This window comes from Meles meles, chromosome 3 (genome assembly GCF_922984935.1).
Source record: "Meles meles chromosome 3, mMelMel3.1 paternal haplotype, whole genome shotgun sequence".
In the NCBI taxonomy this organism is placed as follows: domain Eukaryota; kingdom Metazoa; phylum Chordata; class Mammalia; order Carnivora; family Mustelidae; genus Meles; species Meles meles.
In genome coordinates this window covers 158,520,229-158,544,160 of record NC_060068.1, presented here as the reverse complement: position 1 = coordinate 158,544,160, position 23,932 = coordinate 158,520,229, and the positions used below count along the sequence as shown (strand labels likewise).

General features: G+C 45.0%; 1 protein-coding gene across 1 annotated transcript in view; it reads right to left on the bottom strand.

Moving 5' to 3' along the window:
• MTMR12 (myotubularin related protein 12) overlaps positions 1–23,932 on the bottom strand; it is a 75,295-nt gene that overhangs the window by 8,368 nt on the left and 42,995 nt on the right. Inside the window, exons 7-13 of the mRNA XM_045999924.1 lie at positions 23,438–23,567; positions 15,788–15,863; positions 9,272–9,378; positions 7,957–8,081; positions 6,269–6,347; positions 4,526–4,596; positions 2,165–2,337 (exon numbers count right to left, since the gene is read on the bottom strand). Of these exons, the coding sequence (XP_045855880.1) occupies positions 2,165–2,337; positions 4,526–4,596; positions 6,269–6,347; positions 7,957–8,081; positions 9,272–9,378; positions 15,788–15,863; positions 23,438–23,567 (761 nt within the window). The remainder of the gene's footprint in view (positions 1–2,164; positions 2,338–4,525; positions 4,597–6,268; positions 6,348–7,956; positions 8,082–9,271; positions 9,379–15,787; positions 15,864–23,437; positions 23,568–23,932) is intronic.

The window sequence follows — 23,932 nt, the reverse complement described above, 5'->3', positions numbered from 1 at the left end:
GTAGATTATATTACCCAAAACTGTACTCAAATATTTTGAATTTTGTCCATATTCCTTTTTTTACCCCCAAGATGATGGTGCAAAAGAGAAAGAGGACATGAAAGAAGGCAGAAGCAGCAAAGGTGAGTTTCTAAGCTTTTTCCACAAATGTACAGATTTTTTTAACCAACAGCCTCCTTCATTAGCTACCCAGAGGAAAGCCTGTTAATGGCAGAGAGTGTTTTCTAGGGTGCTTTGTCATTCACGAAGTGTTTATCCTTTTCAGTCCCAGTGACCCTGCCAGGTGGGAAGACAAGCCATGTCACCGCCTCTCTCTGATGGAGGCTGCCCACACCTCACATAGTTCAGAGGGAGACAGGAGGCAGGAATCCAGATCTTGAACCAAATGCAGGGCTGCATCCATTATATCATAACGCAGACCACCCCATTTTCCTTTAAAACTCTGATATGGTGTCAACTAAACTCAAGTACAAAAATACAAATTTAAGGGGCACCTGGGTGGCTCAGTGGGTTAAAGCCTCTGCCTTCGGCTCAGGTCATGATCCCAGGGTCCTGGGATCGAGCCCCACGTTGGGCTCTCTGCTCAGTGGGGAGCCTGTTTCCCTGTCTCTCTCTCTGCCTGCCTCTCTGCCTACTGGTGATCTCTGTCTGTCAAATAAATAAATAAAATCTTAAAAAAAATAAATTTTAAAACTTTAAGAAATGAAATAATAGTGGTCACATATTAGAAGAAAAAAGAAAAACCAACAACTCCAATATGCTGATGTTGTGATGCTTAAAAATGTTTATTTTGCAACTTTATTTTCTTAAAGATTTTATTTATTTGACAGAGAGCGCACAAGCAGGTGAAGCAGCAGGCAGAGGGAGAGGGAGAAGCAGGCTCCCTCCTGAGCAGGGAGCGGGCTCCATCCCAGGACCCCAGGATCATGACCTGAGCCGAAGGCAGACACTTAACCGACTGAGCCACTCAGGCGCCCCAATACGGCAACTTTATTTCACACCTCATCTTCTGCTCAATGCACCATTTAAATAGAATGGAAAATATCTGAACCTTATTGTAGAGTCAGGAAAATGGGTTCAGAAAGTTTGGTTGGCTTCTCCAAAGTCTGGGTGAAAGCGGACCAGACTGGATCTGCTCTTTGGACTTATTCCTCCCGGACACGGAGTGCTCACTTTCTCAAGACATCCAAAACATACTCTTCCCCACAAAGCGTCAGCTCTCTCTGTCCATTGTGTTATTTGCATCCCATTAACCTTGGCAAAGTCCATTCTAAGACTGAAAATGGTGATTTCCAGTCAGTTTGATGGGACACAGATGAGCAGAGACGAGGCCTGAAAGAAACCCCAAGGCCTAGCTAGAGAAACTGGGGTCTGTCAGGAATGTACCGGGGCCTGGAGGGCAGGAGCCACGGCTCTCTATCCAATAGCATGCTGCGCCGAGCTGCTCCCCACCTGACACATTTACTATCCAGAGTAAGAACAGCCATGAGTCACGCTCCTGGAGTACGGGGACTTTGCAGGGGGTTTAACTAAAGAAAGTTCACCTGTTTTCGTTTTACCTTCCACAGTCATTAATAATGCAGCCAAAGGAGCTTGCACAGCTGCAGCCGGGTCAAGTGCACCACACTCTGGGGCTAAACCACAATGCTAACTCTCCTACACTTGAATTCAGGGTCGCGGCATGGAGCAATTCACATGGCCAGAAACAGAAGGGGCTGTGTTCACAACGGACATACACCGCCGATAAGGTCCTGGTAACAGACAGCATTAACATAACCTCATCCTTCATTCTGAAAAGATTTATGTTATTATGCATTTTCTGTAAGAAACTTGTACACTGGCCATTTTTTTTCAAAGATTAACCTAACAGAAATTGTAGGAGTCTCTCTGAATTAATTTTTAAGTTTTATGAATCAGTATTATTCCCATCATGAAATAAATATCCACCCTTTGTGTACACAGTTTAGAAGAGAAGGCACTGCACACACCAATATCCCTTTCCTCAGGGAAGGGTATTGGTCCTGTTGAAAGCATGCAGGGTCATCACACGGGGAAGTGAACACAGCGTTCCTAACAAGCCCATCAGCATGCACTCTGCAACAGTCACCCTCCACCTGAAGACAGACACGAAGAGACCAGGCACTTCTGCGATGAGGACACTCACCTCCTCTCTGTCACTCTGACGGAGGTGGTTGCAGCGATCGAGGAAACAGTGCCCGCCCATGATCCACTCCTTCTGGACCAGGCTCTGGAAACCAGCCCGGGTTCGGCAGTGGGGGTCCATCATCACTTGTACCAGGGAGGAGAGGAGGCAGCAGAGGTCGGAGGCGTTCTCCTCTGGGAGGGGCCCCAGCGCCGGTACAAAGAGGCAGGAGAGTGTGAAGTTATGAACAGCCGCCCAGAGCGCGTGCACTCGCAGAGTTAATGACGGGGTTCCCCAAAGCAGAGTTGCCCTGCTAACTGACGGTCAGGCCCTACTTCTCTGAAGGCAAGGCCCGATGGGAAACAAGGTAGGGTTTTCAGACCGAGAGACAAACTGCTTCTGGCCAGTCTCATACAGGCTCCTGCCTACTCTGGCCCTAGCGCGGATCTGCTTACTGGAGGAGTAAGGCGCGGGGCGCCGAGCCCACTGTCAGCACGCGGGCATCCCGGCGTGCTGCACAGCGAGGGCACAACCACACACCTGACGGCGGCCTGCTGGGCTTCACAGACCAACTTCACACCTCTTCTGGCTACCGCGTCAAAGCTAAAGGCCTCGGTGGACCCACTGCTCCCAGGCTTGGCTGCTTCTGACTCACCTTGGAGCTCCTTTCCTGCACTCCCTCCGCTTTGGAGGAAGCCTGAGATCTCCGGACTCCTTTATTCCCAGCTCCACAGCTCTTTCCCTTTCTGTCTGAGAGCACAGAGGGGCCTGCTTCCCTCCGCCTAGCCTGGAGAAGACTCCCCTCGGTCGACTCCCAGGCGCCCACCCCCCAGCGCACCATACAACGCAAATTCGGTTCATACGCTTATTTAGCTTTCAGGACTCACAGCAAGTAAAAGCATACATTACTATGCATACACTGGCCTTAGAGTTTTCAGATACTAAAAGGTAGGGTCTACATCCCCTGTGGTTTCCAAAAACCACAAAAAGTGCAACTCAAGCAGCTACTTTAAAATGCCCCTGAGGATGGTGGCGCGCACAGCGGTGCAGAGAAACCCGAGAGTGAATTCTAAGTCCACAGGTGTTTCCACTCTGACCCTGGAACCGGGAGGCCTATACATGTGTTCCCACTTCTCTTCCGGGAGACAGGTCTCCACTACGGGAGCACACGGACCGCCAAGAAACAGCTCTGTCTACGGAGTGCTATCAGTTTCTGAAACAAGTTTCATTTTTCAGGGGATATTCCTTCTCGCATCTGAAGGGTATTCATAGCACATGAGTGGGTAACAACAGGAAGAGGGGCTAGAAAAGGAGAGTTCAGAGGAGACAGCTCAGTTGTCCATCTGGGAGCGAGTGACTTCTCATACCTCAGCCAAAGATGCAGATTTTGTTTTACGTGACTCTGGCTAGTGCCATCTGGCCCTGGGTACTCCCCCCACTCAGATCCTAATCCATCCCTCTTCCTTTGTACCAGTTAGTCAGTATACTGTTCTGTCATTGGTGTTTAGGTCTTTTTCAATAACGTGTTCAGGTCAACTCTCTCATTAGGCGGTCAACTTCTAGAAGGCAGAAGTCTACAGCTCTGCACATGGTAGGTGCTCAATAAATGTATTCAATTTGAAGTCACTGAGCCAATATCAGGTGGTACAGAAGCCCCAGGCAGACACATTTTCCAGCCTGCCACGGAGGCGAGATTCTGCAGGCACGAGTGCATCAGAGCAATGGCAAAGCTTCAGGGCATGAAAGCAGGACATGAGCTACTGAACTGCAAATGCAGATCTATAAGAAGTTCAAAATATTCTGAAGAGCAAACATAATATTTTAGCTCAGATTTAACCAATTTCAGCAACAATTTTTAAAAAAGTGGTTTACACCTGTTTTTACACATTCTGAATGTTTATGTCCTGTTGGCAAGTAGAGCAAGTTAAGCCCACTGAGGAAAAGGAAATCATGACCCACAAAGTTTCTACGGCAACTGTACAACACTGTCAGACACAAAGGCATAAAAATAACAATTAAACCATCTACGGGTTTCTTTATATAAAAGGAATTATCAAAAGGTTTTAACTTTAACCAAGCTGAGTTAATATAAAACAAAATCCAAAGCACTGGAAATGTGAGCTTTGGTCAAGATACCAAACAATTCTTTCTTGGGCTGCAAATAGGTCTGCCAAGTTCTAAACGAAGGATTTATTTTTAAAACTATAACACTGACCTCTAATGCAGAGGAGTCCAAGGTCAGGGTAGAACAGAATGGGAGGGATTCCTACAGTAGCTCACTCCTTTTATAAGACAATTCCAGTTCCATAAAGCTGTGTATACAGAAACTGAATCTCAAGTGAAAGAAAATGAAAACCACTCTTTGTACTTTAAATATATTACCTAAAAGAAGAACGTTCATGTTTTGTGCTTCTAGACATTCTGTAATCTCTATTGCTTTTTTCAGGCAACGTCTAAATTGGAAAGAGACAAGAAAAGGGGCGTTAGTCCCTGAGGCTCGTATCAAAACGATGAGAAGTTTAGACACAGAAAACTGAAGATGAAGGGAGACAATCTCATTTGTTTTTCCACTTGAAATCCTGCAGAAAAGACGCAAATTACCATTTATACTACTCAGATACTGCAAGACATTCATTTGCCAATTAGAAACTGAAAAATTTCAGAAGGGAATCCCAGAACTGATGTTGAAACGTACCTAGGTGATTTCTTTTTTTTTTTTTCCTTTTTTCAAAGATTTTATTTATTTGACAGACAGAGATCACAGGTAGGCAGAGAGTCAGGCAGAGAGAGAGGGGGAGAAGCAGTCTCCCTGCTGAGCAGAGAGCCCGATGCAGGGCTCGATCCCAGGAATCTGAGATCATGACCTGAGCCGAAGGCAGAGGCTTAACCCACTGAGCAGCCCAGGTGGTCCCCTAGGTGATTTCTAAACTACAAACTCTTCTTGAGAACTCATGCCCGAGAGTCCTAGGAAGACCTGCCAATGCACACATCAAAAACTGTGCCGCACGCCTGCATCATTGAATTCAAGGTCACTTGCCAAACGTGTCAATGTGGCTGACAAGACCCAATATGCCCAGAAATCCCTTTTTCTGTCTCTGCACACACTATTGCCTTTACAGTTTTGACTGTTGTCTACTTCTAACGAGGGTTCCCTGCCTGCAGGGGCGCCTCCCTTGGCCGACTCTTCATTGTTCTCTGCACTCCCCACGTAATGAAGGGTTCTTTTCTGTATGACATTCATCACTGTTTGCAATTATACATGCAAATTATGGGACATGTGGCAGGCTCTTCAAGATGTATTTGGTAGTAAGCGTTTGGAGGGCTGAGGCTCCATGCCACAAACCTCCCCGACAGAACTGAGAGATGCCGTGCCAGGTCAAGGGAAGAATTCTTCTCTTTCTTCAAAAGAATCCCAGGGCTGGAGCTCATACCCCCAGTCATCATCTCTGTTCTGTGCCTCCTTGTGTCCCCTCTTTACTTAATGGCAACAGAGAGAAACTATTCAAACTATGAAGTAGGGAAGAGAATATAATTCTGTCTCTGGGGCTCTCAACCTAATTCCAAAACCCAAAATGACTAATTGAGATTAATCATAAAGTTATGAAAAAAAGGGGCACCTGGGTGGCTTAGTTGGTTAAGTGTCTGCCTTTAGCTCAGGTTATGATCCCAGGGTCCTACGATCACACCCTGCAATCATTTTTAAATAGGTAATATACATATGAGACACAAATTCAAAATGTGTATAGGCAATATACACACGAGACACATTCTCAGTAAACAAGCAGCCTCCCTCCCCTTCGCAATCTTGGTTCCTGCTTGGTTCTGGCTAGGAGGACAGCCCTGCTGCCTCAGTTAGGATCTCGGGTTGCCAAGTCCCCTTTCTGGCAACCTTTCAATGCCTAGTCTAAAGCCTACAGAGATCTCTTTTGGAGCAGGTAGCATGTCTATAAATTCAGATCAGACCTGCACAGAGTATATAACATGTATTCTGAACCCTGAGTAGAACATGTGATCTAAGAACATTTAACTATGAAATAGAAAACAGTTAAATTATCTGTCAATTTGCTTCACTACTTTGAATTAGAGAACTATAATATTCATGAGCAAAACAATGGCTTGAAATACCTGGTTATGTCAAGCCAGCTGCTGCTTTCCAACAGAGAAAACCATTTTATATCGGTGTCCCAAAATTCGGTACTATTATCTGGGAAAAAAAAAAAAAAAGGGTAAGAAGTCAGGTTACTGTTCTCTTCCACATCAGCCACCAAAAATCCGTGCTACTCAAGCATGCCCTTCACACAGTCAGTCCTGGACTGGACTGCAGACTCCAAGCACGTATCCCTGTTTTTAGCAAGGGACATTTCCAGACTTTGGTTGAAATGGTGTTTGAACTATAAGCCCCTGGAAGGGGGTGGCAGTCAAAAATAGGTATTTTAGATTTTTATTGCTCAAATAAAAAGTGCCCCACAGTATGTATATAAAGTCACAGTCCTCCTTTTAACTCAACGAAGAGAGTAACATGTTTTAGGCAGAAATGGTCAGGACGCAGGCTATACTGTTCCTCGTAGTGGAAAATGCAACAGGATACATCCTGATGCTGTGCAGCCCAACTGGGAGACTTGGTTTCTGCTGGCATCCTGAATACAAAAACACATTTTCCTTGCTCACGCTACATCCTCCACACCCCCTTGATACAGAAAGCATGCATTTCATGGACATCTAGACTCGTCAAAGTTGCAAACCCAAATCAGTGACAAGGCAGACACCTCTGCAAGTCCTGGAAGATGAGAATGGAAGTGTAGAATCACAGTCCTGCAACGACTAGTGCAGTGAAGACCACACATTCAGGGATCTTTTCTATCATTTGTTACTAGAGAAGTTTCTAGGACACTGAATGTGCAGAGTACCCAAAATTTAAGATCTGCAAAAAAACCAAAAAATGAAAAACAATAAACTAGTACAATGTATCACTCTCAGCCAGGTCCCTGCATTTTATTAACCTATTTTGTAACACACAACACAGTGTGTTCTCCTTAGCCGTGGACACTGCTGTGTCGCTGGGTGTCCTTTTCATCGTTATCTCAAATGCCTCCTCGTCAGTGCCTTTAATGGAAATTCCATAAATGTTGGCTGAAGAAATGAATCCTAAATTAGCTGGAATTTGCTAAGCTACAAAGTCCAAGTTAGGAAAAATTACACGTGAGCGTGACCAATCTCAGACGGTAACACAGACTCACTGAGGAATGAGGGGCATGGATAACTGAGCTGGTTAAACTGGGTGCAGGTCCTAAAATGCTCCTACTGGGCAGCCTGCGCAGGAAGCGGGGGAGGCTGGGACATGCACACTTCATTTCCTACTTGGTCCATTTCCGCTTGATTAGAAGGGAAAGAAGGTATTTCCACTTGGGACGGGGAGGTCCATTCAATACACCACCAACGAACACAAACAGACCGTTCCTTTAACAAATCACTGCGAGAGAGACGGCGAATACCGGCACTGCACGGTCCCATGACTTTTAAAGGAAGGAGCCCCAGTGTTCACCTCTGGGCAACGAGGGTGCTGGGGACTGAGAGAAGAGGAGAGGTGGGCTTGTGTTCACAGCCACGAGAAGGGGCAGTGGGATAAAAGCCTGGAGAAAAATGGGGGGCGGACCTTGGCCACCAACCCGCCCCTCCACTCCACCACATCAACCCTCATGGCCACGAGCCTCTGGTGCAAACAGAGCCCAGGGAAAAGGCACCAACTTTCACCTGATCCGCATGGCATGGCTTTCCCCATGTGACAGGAAGTTTTTACTCAGCATTCTTCTCACCTATCAGAAAGAGCTGTTTAAATTTAGAGTATGCAGTCTGGATGTCCTGCAGGGACAGGAAGTTGCTCGACAGGTCTTCGGTTTTAACAGTTTCATAGGGTGGCCTGTGGATGGTCTTGTAAATTCTAGGTTTCAAAAAGTAACATGAGATTAGAAGGGCAGATGTGAATTAGAAATGGCTTATGTATCCTGAGCACGTCCTCTGTGCCCAGGTCCGTGTGTGTAGGTATCTTTCTGCTTAATCCCCGCCAACAAAATAACCGCCACAGGACTGCCGTCCCTGGCCGGCGGAGCAGGCGAAATGGAAGCACATGGAAGCACCTCCCGCTTTAAGATTATGAAGATTAGAAACTGACAGAGCCACGACTTGAAACCATGGCAATGTAATTTCAAAGTTGTCTTATTTTCTCTTTTTAATTCATCCACTTTGGGTTTTTTTTTTTGCACATTTTGGATAGTGACATAGGCCATGACTTGGATTTGACCGCTGTCAACACCATAGCCATCAATCCACTTCCCCCAAACACTTTGGCATGCATCTTTAAACACAATGTGGTTGACATTTTTAATGATTATATTATAATGACTCCTTTCAGTGTAAATTTTTTTTAAAGTTTATTTTTTCAATAATCTCTACTCCCAGTGTGGGCCTCGAACTCACAGCCCCAAGATCAAGAGGGGCATCCTCTACCAAATGAACCAACCACGTGCCCCTCCTTTCAAAGTGATTAAAAACAACCACTCTAGGGGTGCCTGGGTGACTCAGACCATTAGGCGTCTGCCTTTGGTGCAGGCCAGGATCCCAGAGTCCCGGGATCGAGCCCCGCATTGGGCTCCCTGCTCAGTGGGGAGTCTGCTTCTCCTTCTCCCTCTGCTCTTCCCCCACTCATGCTTGCTCGCTCTCTCACATAAATCAAATCTTTAAAAACAAACAAAACCCAATCACTCTATGTATGTGCTATTCCCAAGCGCTAAGTTGTCAGCAGGTAAACAGGAGGGAATACTATTAAGAACTGTTCCTCGGGGGCGCCTGGGTTGCTCAGTGGGTTTAAATCCTCTGCCCTAGGCTCAGGTCGTGATCTCAGGGTCTTGGGATCGAGCCCCGCATCGGGCTCTCTGTTCAGCGGGGAGCCTGCTTCCCCCCTCCCCCCCCCCCGCCGCCTGACTCTCTACCTACTTGAGATCTTTCTCTCTGTCAAATAAATAAATAAAATCTTAAAAAAAAAAAAAAAAAAAAAAAAAAAAGAACTGTTCCTCGGCTTCTGGGAAAGGAAGAACTGAGCTAACCAGTAACAAAATGCAGAACAGTACTCACCCATCCAAGAAGCTCTTCTGGTTTTGTAAAAGGCCATCATCCGGTTCTTTGGGCAGTGCAGACATTTTCAAAACGGCACATCCATTGTGGCAGGACCAGCACCATATCTGCAAGGGGCAATAAAGGTTTTTCAGACATAACACACAAGCCAGCAGGAGACAGATAAGCTTAGCCTTTGAATTCATACAAACGTTTCACGTCAGTAAGACGTGGCTGGATGTACTCAACTTTGTTAAGCCAAAGAGTAAGTTACACACAGGGAAAAACACAGAGTTAGTCTTGAAACAAAACAAACCAAACCAGTCCAAATAGTCACACTCAGCCTTGCTTATGGTCTAACGTACACCCTTGGACTTGGCTTTAGTGCTGGGAGCCTAGACAACAGTATCATCAGGCACAGACAGCGCTAGAGCGCAGCTTACTCGGTCATCCGTCCGCTAACCCGTCTGATTCTCACAGTTACGCCCTGAGGCAGGGAAGATCCTCAACCCCATCAACAGCAGGAAACTGAGGCCTGGAGAGACCCAAGAACCTCCTCAAGCTGCACTCCCAGTTGCAGCACTCTGACGAAAGGCCGGATGGCAAGCAGCAGGCAGCTCCCGTCACCACAGAAAGTTCACGCTGGAAAGAAGGGAAGCTGGTGATTCAGCACAGAAGGCCCGTAGGTGCAGGGCAGTGCACTGCACAAAGACGACGTGAAGAGGGCTAAGATATGGGTCTACCTTCAAGGAGTTTATAGTCTCAAAAGGGAAATATATTTACAAACATAATAAAAGGTAAAACGTGGTAAATGAGAGAAGAGAATTTCAAGGAAGAAAGGGAAGGCAAGAGGAAGAAATCATATGAATGGCCGTAAGTGACAGACAGGCTCAGGGGGTCAGGCACTTTTCTGGCTACAGTGGGGGCTTTTGTCTGTTTGCTCTGATTTGCAGGAATGAAGGGAAATGAGGACTGATCTTGGGACAAAGTAATCTGCTGGGAGAGCCCGGCTTGGAGCAGAGGGCAAGGCTGGTTGGGGCTGGTGAGTACCATTGTGGACTTTGAGCCCCATAAAGGCCTGGTTAAGGGTTGAGAATGGCTAGAGGCCAGGCACCACTCTGCTGACCGAGTTCTCAGCCTTAGCTCAAAGGTTAACCGAGAGGAAGAAGATGCCTTTTATAATTCTGCTATGGAGAGATGGTACCTTTTTGCTCATCTGCAATGAATGGTATAAACCATACACTGGCCAAGCTAGCAGCAGACGCCAGGGCCATGAGGTTCAAGATCAGCACACGGTCCAGGTGATACTCTGTGCTACACTTAGAAAGCTGGGAGGCAGAACTGGTTTGGGGTTTCAGGGGAAGAGGACAGAATCGGTGTTGGGTATACTAGGGGTTCAGTGCCGACAGGACACCCGTGTGCAGATATCCAGAAGACCCAGTAGATGAGGGTAACAAGTTTAGGAGGGGAAGGCGGACTGGGGCTGTGGACATGGCAGCTGGCTGCCATGCCAGCACCCACGCAGTGAGGACAGAGGAACACAGAACTGTTTTAGGAAATACCAAAAAGCAGTGACTCCCCTTCTCAGGGCCAAGCTGTACTTTGACTCTTTAAGACTGAAAATGAAGCTGGAAGTGTTAGGACAAGGAGACAAATCAAAGGGCCCTTTGCTGACCTCCCCCTCCCTTGCCCAATGTCATGCTAAGCAATGTACAGAAACCAGCACATAGTTCCTAGTCCTCTGCCGGGGGTGATTTTATTTATTTACTTGGAAGAGAGAGAATGAGAGAGAGAACATGTGATGGGGGAGGGCCAGAGGGAGAAGCAGGCTCCCTACTGAGCAGGGAGCCTGATGCAGACTCCATCCTGAAGACTCCAGGATCATGACCTGAGCTGAAGGCAGTGGCTTAACCAACTGAGCCACCCAGGCGCCCAAATAATTCATTTTCTTTTGAGGTCACAACCATACCTGTCTCATCTCATCTGAGGCAATTCCCTTACTATCCTCTATTTGAAAAAATAAATAGAAAACAAGCAAAATTCTTGGTCGAAGACAGACTTCTCATTAGAATTTAACAAAACACTTGTCTTCTCTTATTATAATATGCATAATTTCTGTCTGGTATCTTAGTATAAATGTCTTGACAACAGACAAGAATCGCTGTCTGTTAATCCTGTTTAACTTTTAAAAGGGAGAGGAGAAATTATTCACTACTTGATACATCTTTAGGTATCTCTCTGGATAGAGCCCAAAACAGAGTTTTAGGGGAAAATCTACAACTGGAGGCTAGAAAGCAGTGTGAGAAGGAAGGAACTATTAAAGAGGTCAGAGGACTGAGAAAGCACAGTGTGTCAAAGTCAAGACAAGAATTTAGACACAAAAAAGGTCGAGACCACAATCAGTTTCAAACGTGCAGTGTTCGTACAGGGAGTGCTGGTACAGGGGTGGGCAGTGCTGGTAGTGGGGGGCACTGCTGGTTCGGTGGGGGGGCTGTGCTGGTATGGGGGGGTGCGGTGTTTATTTGGGGGAGTGGGGATGCACAAGGCCAGCTGACTTCTGGAAGGTCCACCAGCAGAGCAGGGGGTAAAGTCACCTGCAGGAGAAGACATGAGGAGAGAGTGGAGGGAAAATGAGTACAGTCTTTGAAGATGTTTGTCAGTAGCGGAAGAACAAGACAGTAGCATAACTCATAACGAGGGGCTTCTTCAGGTCAGGGGAGCCTTGAGCGTGCCTTCGGGTAGAGTGGAACACCAGGAAAGATCCATGGAGAGGGGCGAAGGCTGATGGAAGCAGGTTCCTGACAAAGCAAGGGCACATGAGATCAGGAGCCAGGCAGCTGTTTAGATTCAGGAAAAGAAAACAGGAGCACAGAGAAAACCCACAGGAGGTGAAGGGGAAAGCCGAGGAAGGTCTTGTTGCAGGTTGTCCAAGATCGCACAGAAGTAGGGGAAACATCGTCTCTCAGTACAAAAGTTAAGAATGGAATTACAGACTTGAAGAGAAAGAATACACTGCTTACACCAGCCCTAGGGAGGAACGATACAGGATGCAAAGCAAGTTGAACAACAGACTGCTGAGCAGAAGAAAGGCCCAACCGAGGCACGGTAACACACGGCTTTCACGTATCCTATTCAGCAACACTCTGCTGTTTGGTTTGAAGGATCTTCAGCAATGTTCACTCACCCCACAGCCAAGAAAGATCAATACTCAGGGGCTGGAGAACAGCAGAGGGTAGAGGGGGCCAAAGTCGCTAGCGTGGGAGCAAGAATCTACATATGGTGCAGGTCTTCCCTGAACGTAAGTAAAGGTAAAAAAAAAACAAAACACACTAGCTGAAAAGTCAGGGTAAGAAAGCATGGAGATACGGAAATGTTCTGGAACTGGAAAGTGGTAATGGCTGCACAGCACTGTAAGTACACAAAAATGCCACCAATGGTAAATTTTATGTTCTGTGTACTGAGAGCTCTGTGTTCCCTGGGGAAATGTGTCAGTTCCATCTTGCATAATATTCTTCTGCTGTCTGGGGTGCCTGGGTGGCTCAGTGGGTTAAAGCCTCTGCCTTCGGCTCAGGTCATGATCTCAGGGTCCTGGGATCGAGCCCCACATCGGGCTTTCTGCTCAGCAGGGATCCTGCTTCTTCCGCCTCCCTGGCCTGCCTCTCTGCCTACTTGTGATCTCTGTCTGTCAAATAAATAAATAAAATCTTAAAAAAAAAAAATTTCTTCTGCTGTCCATTCATGCAAACTCCACGACCAACTTTCAGGACATATCAAAAAAAAAAGTGAGAACACCTTCCTACTATTTTATCAAAGTTATGTTGCTGGCTCCCCACTCTGCTCTCATCAGAACATCTCCTACTTCTCTGCCCCAAGGTCTGGCTAGAACACAGTACCCAAATTTCAACACTGGACGGAGAGGCAGCCTGTTTGCACACGTAGGGACAATTCACTTTTGTTTCTTCCCACAGAGCTCACCCATTTTTCCTTGATCTATCCCCGAAAGGCTAAAGAATGAAGACCGTCATTTTCATTGTTCAAAACAGTGATTCAAAATGTAGTCTACAGATTGGGGCGGGGGGTCCCAAGATCCTTTCAGGTGGTCTGAGAATAATACTAAGAGGTAACTTGTCCTTTTCACTGTGCTGACATTTGCACGGATGGTGCCAAAGCCCTGGTGGGTGAGACTGCGGGGGCCTTCGCACCAGTCAAGGCCCTGCTCCCAGAGGGCACTCGCCACCACTGTCTTCTTCACGGCCCCACGCTCACAGAAAAAAAAAAAAGTTTTACTTGAGAATGTCCTTAATGGATGACTAAAAATTACTAGTCTTTTAATTTTGACCATTACAGATTAATATTCAATATTAATAGGCTTTATAATTGCTCTGATGGAGTGGGAAGTAAGCACTGAAGTACAGCGTTTGTCTTGAGGAAAAGCACTTATGTGACTGCGGTAAGAGGTGAACTGGCTGCTCTCTTCATGGAACTGAAGGAATAAGTGAGAGTCAAACACTGGGTGTTCAGACTTTGCTATGCGGCAGGTGTCCATCCTCAAAACAAAAAACAAAAAAAAAAAAAAAAGAAAGAAGTGACCCTATCACTTCAACGAAAACAACTGACAAATTATTGCAAATGATAAAAACTGAAGTTTCATACAAAAATTAAAACTGTGGAAAACTAATCTCTGCCTCTAGCTAGACAGCTTCCCAAAACATTTTCTGATGAGACAAGGGGTGATGTTAATGAATGTGATTTTTATGTACGGAAACACACTAATATTTGGATGATCTGTATAACCCCCTGAACACTTTCCAAATGACCACTAAATAAGGTCATAAAATCATGTTTTAAGACCTATTCCAAGTACAAGACAGACCCCATAGATTTTAATTTAGTAAAGAATGGAAAATTCATTATGTTTTCAGATTCCTTTTTTTTCCCCCTGAAGATTTATTTACTTGTCAGAGAGACAGAGAGAGCGAGCACAAGCGGGGGAATGGCAGGCAGAGGCAGAGGGAGAAGCAGGCTCCCCACTGAGCAAGGAGCCCGATGTGGGGCTCTCGATCCCAGTATCCCGGGTTCATGATCCGAGCTGAAGGCAGACATTTAACCAACTGAGCCATCCAGGCATTCCATATGTTTTCAGATTCCTTACAGCCATTAACCTTTATGAAACCACCACTTTTCATTTTTTTGGCATACCATCAGAGAACAATATTCTGAATTATCTGTAAAGGTGAATAAATATTCCTCCCTTTCCCTAATAAGGATCTGTGTGAGGATGGATTTTCTTCATGTACTTCAACCAAAACCTAATATTCTACAACAGACTGAATGAAACATACAGAAAAAAGAATCCAGAGGTCTTCCATATTTAAGAATGTAAAACACTGCTGTTGTTTTTGTTTTGAACAATAGTTATTTTTCACAAAAACGTGTTACTTACACTAACATGTAATAAGTTTATTGCTAAAATAAACTAAAATTTTTTGTTTAACGTTTCATATGGTAAATATCAAACAATATAATCCACATCAACAAAAAGTCTTTGAAATCCTCAATACCTTTTTAGAGTACAGAGTGCTGAGATCAGAACGTATGAGAACCATTGCTCTTAATCAAAGGTTACAAACTAGTGGGACATGAGCCAACTCTAGCCCAAAGTCCTGTTTTTAAACACCCGAATCAGTTGCATACATTTAGAAATTGGGGAAATTCACAACTCATGTAAAAATCCCTATCTCTGGCTTCTCCTGAGAAATCAGGGTATCTGGCAAGACCAGGCCCATATTCCCACATGGCACGGACTGGCGGGCAGAGAAAAGCAGCCTTCCCTTTAATTCAAGGGGACGGTCTCTGGTTCATTGCAAGGGCCAAGCTCATTACCTGCCCTGCCTACAAGGGCTTCTGGGCATGTGACCCCTGATTAAACATCTCGCTCCCATACAGGAGTGATCTTTTTCATGAACGAGCCATGTGCACAGTACAGCATTTATTTGTAATTCTTATTCCTTCCTAAATTCCCTGAAGGCTTGGCAACTCCCAACCACCAATTAGACACTGAAGTAACTGCCAGAGTCTTGCTTTCTTTGATCAGTGACACATTAAATATGGCTCCCATCCCAGTCTATTCTGTGAGAACTAAGTAAATGCTCCATGTTGTCTCTGGGAGAAGATATGGCCACACCTACTCAAAAATTAATAGTGGGGCCAAAAAGAATCTTAAATCCTACTACCCTCAGAGTAGGGGACTCAGCTTCAAAATAATTTCAGGTATAAAATCAGGCTGACTTTCAACACTAGGCAGATCTGTAATCCTCTTCAAGCTCTAAGATGTTTCTGCCAAAGACTACTGCATCTGTGAAAACTTTAGAGCTGTCCCAGGGAACTTCATGTCTGAGAGACTCTTTTAGTGGGCCCCTGAGATATTTCTGGATCACTTTTGGACGGAGGACTGAAGCCAAGGCCCTTAAATAGAATAATCTGCCAGAATGGGTTGATGAGCAACCCATGGCTATTAGGGTTTCCAGATGTACTTACTGGTATGCCACGACCCTGAAAGCATCGCACGTCCTCCTCGGGAAGAGGGGTGGGGACAACAAAGTATGCTGGCAATCTAGAAGAAAGAAATGTCATCAGTTTTAGTACTGGAGTAATTCACTAAATATGAAAACTCAACTTTAATGAACAGAGGAAGCGAAACAGAGTGGTAGGACACCATCCTTATTTCCCTCCTAAGAGGAACCAGGGCAGATGAACTATCTCTGGTCTACCCGAATCCTAGCTCTGTCTCTGAAACTGTGTGACCCTAAGTAAGCTACCTCACTTCTCCGGGTCTGCTTCCTCATCCATGAAATGAGGGGATTGAATGTATGACACCTACAAGTCTATGAATTTCAAAATTGGGAGTGATCTTTCTCATCACATAGAGGCAATTAAGCACCCATGCTTTCAGTCAGACTAATATAAAAACCAATAATTAGGGGTGCCTGGGTGGCTCAGTGGGTTAAAACCTCTGCCTTTGGCTCAGGTCATGATCCCAGGGTCCTGGGATCGAGCCCCGCGTTGGGCTCTCTGCTCGGCAGGGAGCCTGCTTCCCCCTCTCTGCCTTCCTCTCTGCCTACATGTGATCTGTGTTTGTGAAATAAATAAATAAAATCTTTAAAAAAAACAACAAACCAATAATTACAATGACTGCTCCCTAGACATTTTGCCAAGCATTCTGACATTTAAGTGCTTCCTGTATGCCAGACTTGAATTCCTTAACACAAATTATTCACTTTATCCTCCCTACAACTCTATGAGGCATGTACGACTATTAATCCATTTTACAGACAGACACCGAGACAGCACCCCTGAGGCCCTTCATAGGTTATACAACAAAGTAAGCATTAGTAGAGCTACGACCTGAACCCAACCAGTATGACTTCAGTTTCTATATGTGAAAATTTAGGTGCTAAAAATAACCTAACTGGTAGGAAGTGGGAAAGTCAGGTTTTCAGAGTTGCGAAGATCAGAGATATACAGAGACATCACCTCTTCCTCTAGTTAGCAAACGCAGGTTTCTATTTATTAATAAGAAACCTGCTAAGTTCCATCACCGTGGAGCTAGAAAATCCTTTCACTCAAAGAGCTTGAAATAAAGCCTCAGGGGAAGTAAGAAGGTGTCTATGGTGTAAGAAGCACAATAGGAACAACCAGACGACGTCTGGACACATGCTGCGTGTTGGAAGTAAGTCCCGTAAGCATCAGGCGATGGGAGAGAGTTGAGGAGGTTGCCATGTGAATGTGATCGAGTCCCTAGATCTAATCAATCCATAGTGAATGGAGCACCATTTTATTTATTTATTTATTTAATTTTAAAAAAGATTTTATTTATTTATTTGACAGAGAGAGATCACAAGTAGACAGAGAGGCAGGCAGAGAGGGAGAGAGAGAAGCAGGCTCGCTGCCGAGCAGAGAGCCCCATGCGGGACTCGATCCCAGGACCCTGAGATCACGACCTGAGCCGAAGGCAGCGGCTTAACACACTGAGCAACCCAGGCGCCCTGGAGCACCATTTTAAATATGAGCAAAATCCAGATTTTAGGAAACGATCAGAAAATAGCCTGGTTTCTTCAAATAAATTGCAAGAAAACCAATAATGATGGGAAGACCTACAGAGTAAGAGATGTGAGAAATCTATCAACCAACTGCAAGATATCAATCTCACTAATGATAAAATGGATAAAAAGATGAAAATTGTTCTAAAAATTTATAAAAACAATGGGGAAATTTTTGAACACTAACTTATGTTACTGAACGATATTGAGAGTTTTAATGTTAAAATCTGAAAAGTGTGTGATAATGGTTTCATGGTTATATTTACAAAAAAGAGTCCTTAATTGTTAGAGAGGTATGCCAAAAAATTCATGAATGAAATGTGACCAGGTCTGGGATTTATTTCAAAATAATCCAAGGGAGGCACAGAGAAAACAGGATTAGGTGAGTTAATAATTGTTGGGGGAGGGGGGTGATGGGTAAAAGGGAATGCATCATATTCTCTTTTCTTTTATACTGCTTGAAATTTTCCATTAAAAAAATCTTACAGGTAATTAAAAAGGAAAAAAGCTCTCATTATATTATAGAACCAGGTTTAGAAAACACTGGTCAAGGACAAGATACTTCAAACCATCAAAATTTTTAAGAATCATTTGACTTCGAAGTTTGCTGTGTCCAGGAGATTTTCTTATAAGTCTGCTTTAATACATTGGTGGTAAGGTATCCCTTCTTCATGAGTTATCACTGAAGTAAACACTCCCCCTCAAACTCTCTTCACAAATCAATGAAATCACAAATCATCAAAATCACATGGGAAGATTAAAAACCTCCCTATATTCAGGCTCCCCACACAGGAGTATGAAGATCAGAAGCTTGAAGAAAAAAATCTGAAGCTCAAAAGCTCCCCCATGTTCAAGGAGGGGGACAGCTGAATATATGATACCTACAAGTCTATGTTCTAGAAGATCGTGCTACTCCAAGTATGCAGCAGCGTGCCCTGGACAGCACATTTCTCCAGCTCGACCTCAGACCCACTGAATCAGAATCTGCACGTTAATCCCCAGGTGACTGAGGAAGCAGGGCGGCTACAGCCCGCAACCCACCAACAGACCACAATTTCTCAGTCTCCACAGGAGAACTACCTGCGGGGGGCTTGGGATGGTTGTCCTGAGTCTCACCACTATCCCCAGAGGCTCATTCTACACAGTTGAGGCCACAAGGTCTTAAGAAATTTGAATATCTTCCCCTACTAGTACTAGTGAGGTTCCATTTTCAACCATGCTGGTGAGCTAGTTAATTTTCTCTTATTAAAGAGTCTTTCATCAAAGGGGAGAAAATGCCAGAACCAAGTATATTAGCATATGCAGCACGCAGTGGCTCCAGAAAGGATGCTGCACAGAGATGGACAGCTCTGCACCAGTAAGGGGAGTTCTTGTCCCAGCGACCTACTAGAAGGTTCCATGGGCTCTCTGCTGTGAGGCTCCCAATGTCCACAAACAGCTAACTCTCTCTCCTTGGAGAGCTGTCATTTTACTCATCAGGACGAGTTTTCAAACACAAAGTCAACAGCCCTTCCAAATACAGGACAACTTTTTTTTTTTTTTTAAAGATTTTATTTATTTGACAGAGAGAGATCACAAGCAGGCAGAGAGAGAGGGAAGCAGGCTCCCGCTGAGCAGAGAGCCTGATGCGGGACTCGATCCCAGGACCCTGAGATCATGACCTGAGCTGAAGGCAGCGGCTTAACCCACTTAGCCATCCAGGTGCCCCCAAATACAGGACAACTTTATTACTGAAGGAAAGTTGTCCGATCTGCTCCAACCCAGTCTTCGTTAGGGTGAGGAAACCCTCAGAGGGACAGCACTGTCTTCCTGGAGCAGCGTCAGTTCACAGGCTCCCCTGTGTGACACATGCCCACAGGGTAATGGACCTTCTGATACCTTGAGAGGGAGGCAGGATGAGAGAAAAAAGGCTTTTCAGGAGAAGGAAGACTGGTACTAGAATAGTTAGGTCTGACCTTGGGAGAAGATGAAGTAGACGCTCAGTTTCCTGTTATCCCAACTGACTGGAGTGTCCGCTAACTAACTGAAGGAAGGGCTTTCATTAATTTACTCATTCTGTTTCCTATTTATTGAATGTCTCCTAAAGCCAGGCACTGTACTTGGTACTGAGGATATAATGATGAAAAAAAAAAGTGTCCTTGATTCTCCAGAGCTGACAGTTGCAGAAACAAACATTTCCAAATGGTGACACAGATAATAATAAACTCACAATTGTAGGAAGTGCTGTGAAGAGAGGCATGAGCACAAAGAAAGCCCTCACTGAGACCTGACCTAGTCTCCGGCAGGCTCCCTATGAAAGTGACACCTGAGCTAGGATCTGATAAATAAGAGGGAAGCAACTACCCTTACGCTGCTAAAAGCAAAAGGAGCATCCCAGGCCGGAGACCACACAGAAAAGGCCCATGGTGGGGGCGGGGAGAGAGGGCAGTCAGGCAGGCGTCAAACCATGAAGGACCACGTAGGTATTAGAGAATGGGTGCTGGGGGACAAAGTGGGTGGCGGCGACCAAGTAGGCAGCACCACAGCGGTCCAGGTGAGAAACAAAGCACAGCTTGCCCTGTATCCTCCCCGAGACAAAAAAGGGTGGGGGGAGAGACTGTACGCATGGCTGGTGCAGTCCGAGGGGGTGTGTTTGCGCTGACTGCTCCCAACACTGAAATCTTGCTAAAGCTCCATTTTCCCTGCTAACCACTAATTAAAAGCTCCTTTCCCATGGGGCGCCTGGGTAAAACTCAGTTGGTTGGGTGTCTGATTCTCCATTTCAGCTCAGGACATGATCTCATGGGTCCAAGGATCAAGCCCCACTTCAGGCTCCACATTCAGTGGAGTTTCTGCTCAAAGATTCTCTCCCCCTACACACTCACACTGTGCTCTACCTGAAATAAAATAAACTTTTAAAAACTTCCTGTCCACCTGCCTTTTCTACCAGCTATATTTTTGATGTGCTGACAACCACACAAATACCAGTGAATTTACTTATTTACTTCTTTTAAAAATATTATTAATGTTAATTAATATAATAAATATACTGACTATATTATTAATGTATTAAGATTAATTTATTATTATATATTTTATACATTCACATTTTAATACCAATGAATTTAATCAGTATCGGCAGGATTTTTAAGAATAATTCTGGGAATGGGGATGCCTTCTACCAGTGTCAACATCGTTTTACAAACTATCACCTTCTCGGTGAAGTGGTTTCTAACCTCTTTCTGAGCAAGAGCTAGCTTTCCCTTTTCAAGCTCTGGGACTGGGAAAGAGGGGAGGAGGAGAAGGGTAGGAAGGGGGACATGACATTTGCTCTGCAGGCCCCTCCCCACTGTCATTCCAGGCTGTGCTGTGTCAGGAGAGTTAAGTTTATAAATGTCTGAGACTGGGGACGTCTTTGGCTCAGGTCATGATCCCAGGGTCCTGGGATCGAGTCCTGCATCGGGATCGAGTCCTGCATCAGGATCAAGCCCTGCATCGGGGAGCCTGCTTCTCCCTCTCCCTCTCCCTGCTGCTCCCCTTGCTTATGCTCTCTGTCAAATAGATAAAATCTCCTTTAAAAAGAACTACAGATTTTACAGACATTGCTAGCAGGATGTTGGCGAGTATGTCCCAAAATGAGAAGATTCAAGCTTCTAAAAAAGGATTACGCAGAGGTTCCTGGGTAGCAGCTGGTTAAGAGTCCAGCGCTTGGTTTTGGCTCAGGTCATGGTTAAGAGTCCAGCTCTTGGTTTTGGTTCAGGTCACGATCTCAGGGTTGTGAGATCAAGCCTTGGGCTCGGCGCTCTGTGGGGAGTAGGCTTGAGATTCTCTCTTCCTCTGCTTCTCCTGCTTATGCACATGTGCTTTCTCTTGCAAATAAATAAATCTTTTAAAAAAAATAATATCTAGAAGTCTTTTTTTTAGATTTGTTGTTTGACACACACACACAGAGAGAGAGAGAGAGAGAGAGAGAGATCACAAGCAGGCAGAGAGGCAGGCAGAGCGAGAGAAGAGGAAACAGGCTCCACGCTGAGCAGAGAGCCGGATGTGGGGCTCGATCCCAGCACCCTGAGATCATGACCTGAGTCAAAGGCAGAGGTTTAACCCACTGAGCATCCAGGCACCCCACAAATAAATAAATCTTAAAAAAAAAGAAGTACTGGGTCCCACATGGGGCTCCTTGCTCGGCAGGAAGCCTGCTTCTCTCTCTCCCACTCCCTCTGCTTGCGTTCCCTCTCTAGCTGTGTCTCTCTGTCAAATAAACAAATAAAATCTTTTAAAAAAAAAAAAGTATTATGCAGAGTCATCCTTTAAAAATGTAGGTCAGGGGCACCTGGGTGGCTCAGATGGTTAAGCTTCTGCCTTTGGCTCAGGTCATGATCCCAGGGACCATGGGATTGGGCCGCCGCACATCAGGCTCTCTGCTCGGCGGGGAGCCTGCTTCTCCCTCACCCTCTACTGTTCCCCCTGCCTGTGTTCTCTCACTCTGTCAGATTAATAAATAAATTAAAATAAAATAAAAATGTAGGTCAGATCACATCCTGCTTCTGCTCAAGCTTTTCCTCACTGCATGATAAATGCTGAAAGCCTCCTCCCCCTCGCCATCCAACCACATTGCTCTGCCCCGACCGCACCCCCTACGACTCAGTCCCTTGATGGCTCCTCTCCAGCCCTGGACTCCTTGCTGTTCCTCTCGGAAGCCAGACAACACTTCGCCTCAGGGTCTTTGCCTCTACTGTCCCTTGTGCCTGACCAACCCGCCCCACCAACACCTCCAGCACTCCCTAGCCCCTGTGATCTGTTTTTCCCAACAGTACTTATGACCTTTTCATACTCTTTAATCACTCGTTTATTCTATCATTGTTTTCCTCCCACTACAGTGAAAGTTCCAGGAGGACGGAATTTTTAGGCACTTTGTTTACTGCTGTTATCTCCAGGAGCCAGGACACTACCTGGTACACAGTGGCTATGTAAAGTTTCTTTGTTTTTTTTTTAAAGATTTACCCATTTATTTGGGAGAGAGAGAGAAAGAGTGTACACACACAGCGGGAAGGATGGAGGGGGAGAAAGAGAAGCAGGCTCCGCACTGAGCACAAAGACTGATGTGGGGCTCCGTCCCACGACCCCATGGTCATGACCTGATCCAAAACCAAGAGTCACACACCTAACCAACTGTGCCACCAAGTGCCCCATCAAAGATTTTTATTGAATAAATGAAGTGCTAAGAAAAAGGGAAGTAAATACATAAAACAAATCCAAAAATGTCTCTAATAGTTTTATACTTAGACTCTATATACAATGGTTAAAAAAAAGATATAAATTCACTTTTGAACGTTTTAAGGGACACCTTAAGGGTTTCTTAAACAGAGTATACAGTATCAACGCAGAAAACGCGGACCCCTCCTACACAGCTGATGGGAGTGTAAATGGTGAAGCCACTGTGGAAAACAGTCTGGCAGTTCCTCAGACAGTTAAACACTGAGTTACTATATGACCCAGCAATTGCACTCCTAGGAATACACACACACATGCACACACACGCGCGCATGCATGCGCACACATGCAAACTGTGTAAACAGTAAACAAATGCTCATTGCAGCACTATTCATAATAGCCTACCAACTGATGAATGGATAAATAAATGATAATTTATTTATAATTAATAAATAAATGGTAAATGAATGGATAAGTAACTATCCCTATCATGGAATATTATTCAGCAATAAAAGAGAATGGCATGCTAACACACGCTACAATGTGGATAAGCCTTGACAACATGATGCTAAGTGGAGAAGCCAAGCATAAAGACTACTTATTATCGATTCCATTTATATGAAATCTTGAGAATAAGCAAACTGTGGAGATGGAAAGTAGATTAGAGGTTGCCTAGGGCTGGGGGTGCTGAGGGTACAGGGGCAGCAACTACTAAGAGGGTATGAGGTTTCTTCTGGGGCTGATGAAAACGTGTGAAAATTGAGTGTGGTGGTGGCTACACAACCCTGTGAATAGATTCCAAAATACTGCGTACTTCAAATGTGTGAATTGCATGGCAGGTGAATTCAATCTCAATAAAGTTAAAAAAAAAAAAAGCAGAGCGCTGAATACTTACCTTTCACTGACGTCATAGCCTTCATTGACACTCACTGCTTTGTACTTGACGTTGCCTTTGGTCCTCTCCAACTCCCAACACCAGTCCTTAAGTGTGTCAAACATTACAGTATGGTTCTTGGGATCGGTGGCTAACAAAACAAATTTAAAAAGACAAAATCTGGTTGTGAGGTACAGATATTTTAATGATGTGAAAGTGGATCCTAAGCCCCAATTTTGTCTGCTAAGCCCATTTTTATCGAAGCATAGCAAGTTCACTGCTTAATCCCAACCTTGTTCCTTTTTTTGGTCATTAACCCAAAATTATGACGATGGGTCTGTCTTTTTATACTGGAGAAAAGGAGTTGTTCTCGTTCCACTTCTTGCAAAAGTAATTTATAGCTCCATTTTCAGTCATCTGACCATGAGCTAATTTATATAACATAAAAGATCCTGTGAAGCACTAGAAGACAGGCTTGGCACAAATGCTAAAATAATAAAATATTTTTAGCCCTAC